Source organism: Bison bison, unplaced genomic scaffold (genome assembly GCF_000754665.1).
Source record: "Bison bison bison isolate TAMUID 2011002044 unplaced genomic scaffold, Bison_UMD1.0 scf7180017864352, whole genome shotgun sequence".
Lineage (NCBI taxonomy): Eukaryota > Metazoa > Chordata > Mammalia > Artiodactyla > Bovidae > Bison > Bison bison.
In genome coordinates, this window is record NW_011494924.1 from 3,262,191 (window position 1) to 3,262,941 (window position 751).

The following is a 751-nucleotide window of genomic DNA, read 5'->3' on the forward strand; positions in this document are numbered from 1 at the left end:
GGGGGTCTGGGAAGACCACACAAAAACCCCTAGCGGGTAAGGTAGCCGAGAGGGAGAGACTCAAGCTTCCAGAGAGTGGAGGCATTTTCGGTCGTTCCCAAACCTGCCTCCAAACCCTCTAGAACCTGGAATGCCCAAAAGAAATTTATTCTTACGAGAAAAGCGAAAGTGTTAGTTGCTCAGTGGTGTCCGACTCTTTGCAACTCCATGGACTGTAGCCCCCCCAGGCTCCTCTGGCAAGAGTACTGGAGTGGGTTGCCATGCCCTCCTCCAGGGGATCTTCCCGACCCAGGGATCGAACCCGGTTTTCCGCATTGCAGACAGAGCCTTATGGAAGTGGGGAGCTCATCGTAGTCTTCACCGGGGCAATAGTGCTTTAGCCATATTGGAGGAAAGGTCCGACGGCGCTGGAGGGGAGGAAACCTCCAAGAGAAGAAGCGCGCCGCGAGAAGCAAGGTAGAGGCATAGAGCGCGCGGTCCCAGCTAGGGCGCGCCCCTCCCAGAGCAGCAGCCGCGGTCCTCCCAGAGCCGGGACCGGGGGGAGCCGCCCCTCCCGCTCAGGGCACTCACCGCTCCGACTGCGAATAGTGGCACCGGCCCAGTAGGTTGAGCTTACAGAGGTGCAGGTTCCCGCAGGGTTTGTTGCAGTACTTGCGACGGCAGACCCGGGCTCGAGTGGTGGCTACCACGGACCGGGTGACCCCTTCCTTGCCGCCCATCTCCAACACCACGAAGCGGTCGGGCCCGGCCT

The 751-nt window shown here is 60.7% G+C and overlaps 1 protein-coding gene across 1 annotated transcript in view; it reads right to left on the reverse strand.

Annotated features, from left to right (window-relative positions):
- Positions 1 to 751, reverse strand: part of ZC3HAV1 (zinc finger CCCH-type, antiviral 1) — a 51,665-nt gene that overhangs the window by 49,866 nt on the left and 1,048 nt on the right. The window contains exon 2 of the mRNA XM_010855019.1: positions 571 to 749. Within this exon, the coding sequence (XP_010853321.1) occupies positions 571 to 749 (179 nt within the window). The remainder of the gene's footprint in view (positions 1 to 570; positions 750 to 751) is intronic.